The 1,392-nt window shown below is 37.3% G+C and overlaps 1 protein-coding gene across 1 annotated transcript in view; it reads left to right on the top strand.

Annotated features, from left to right (window-relative positions):
- The window catches only part of LOC101859376 (coiled-coil domain-containing protein 157), a gene marked incomplete at its 3' end in the record, with an annotated part of 17,003 nt that overhangs the window by 12,567 nt on the left and 3,044 nt on the right, over positions 1 to 1,392 (top strand). The window contains 1 exon segment of the mRNA XM_005112614.3: positions 830 to 998. Within this exon segment, the coding sequence (XP_005112671.2) occupies positions 830 to 998 (169 nt within the window).

A 1,392-nucleotide genomic window follows, 5' to 3' on the forward strand; every position in this document is an offset into this window, starting at 1 on the left:
CAATAAATAACATGGTGAACTCAATAAATAACATAGTGAACTCAATACATAACATGGTGAACTCAATAAATAACATGGTGAACTGAATAAATAACATAGTGAACTGAATAAATAACATGGTGAACTCAATAAATAACATGGTGAACTCAATAAATAACATAGTGAACTCAATACATAACATGGTGAACTCAATAAATAACATGGTGAACTGAATAAATAACATAGTGAACTGAATAAATAACATGGTGAACTCAATAAATAACATGGTGAACTCAATAAATAACATAGTGAACTCAATAAATAGCATGGTGAACTCAATAAATAGCATAGTTACCTCAATGAAACGTAAAGTTAACTCAATTTTTTTTAAAACATAGCTAACTCAGTAAATAACATAGCCAAATGTTTATTGTTTGGATATGAAATAGAAGACAGTCCCCTTTAAGTTTTCGTCGTGTGTTCACTCGGTGTTATTTCAGACTTTGTCCAGTCGACAAAACGGCCTTTGTAGCTTTGTTCCCAACGTACTTCCATTGTGTGCATCGTCACAACGGGACTGATTAGATCTTGTCTGGCCAATGAGTTCTCTGTATTTACGTATTTGTGTATTTATGTATTTATGTATATTTGTACTCATGTGTTTATGTATTTACACACTCTTGTAATTTTGTATCTATGTATTTATGTATTAACATACTTATGTAATTTTGTATTCATTTACTTATATGTATTAACATACTTATGTAATTTTGTATCTATGTATTTATGTATTTTCATACTCCTGTAATTGTGTATTCATTTGCTTATATGTATTTATGACAATTTTCAGATTATCATGAAAAACCTGCAGAAAGAGAAAGAAACGTTGGAGGAGTCGATCAAAGAGACGGGGAAGTCTCTCGCTGACATGGAGCAGCAGTTGCGCGAAGCGGCGGACCGAGAGAGGATGATCATCGAGTACCCGGACCTCAACGGTCCTGTCAACTCCGACCTACAAGGTCAGCTTTTCATTGGTGGTCCGACGGTGCAGAAATCACGGTGTGGGTGGTTGGTGGGTGCCTCGGTGTGGTTTGCTTCTTCTTTCCTATCAAACATCTATCGTCTTTACCTCCCCTCCTTTTACTCCTCCTTTTTTTATGTATGTTACTCTCTTGTAACACCTCAGATCTTCGGCACTTACATGTTGTTGTTTTCAAATCCCTTTAGCTGCGAGCATTTCACTCTTGGCAGCGCAATGCCTCCCTCAAGTAACCACATGTCCTTGTCATCTGGGTGTGTCCATGTACCCGAAGAGAGATCTTCCTGTTTCTGCGTTGGCCCATCTGTTTAGCCACTCGTCTCTGCTTTTGGCTTGGATGATCCCTCTGCAGGTCTGTAAAGAGGCGGTTGTTT

The sequence above is a fragment of the Aplysia californica genome, unplaced genomic scaffold, assembly GCF_000002075.1.
Source record: "Aplysia californica isolate F4 #8 unplaced genomic scaffold, AplCal3.0 scaffold01335, whole genome shotgun sequence".
NCBI lineage: Eukaryota > Metazoa > Mollusca > Gastropoda > Aplysiida > Aplysiidae > Aplysia > Aplysia californica.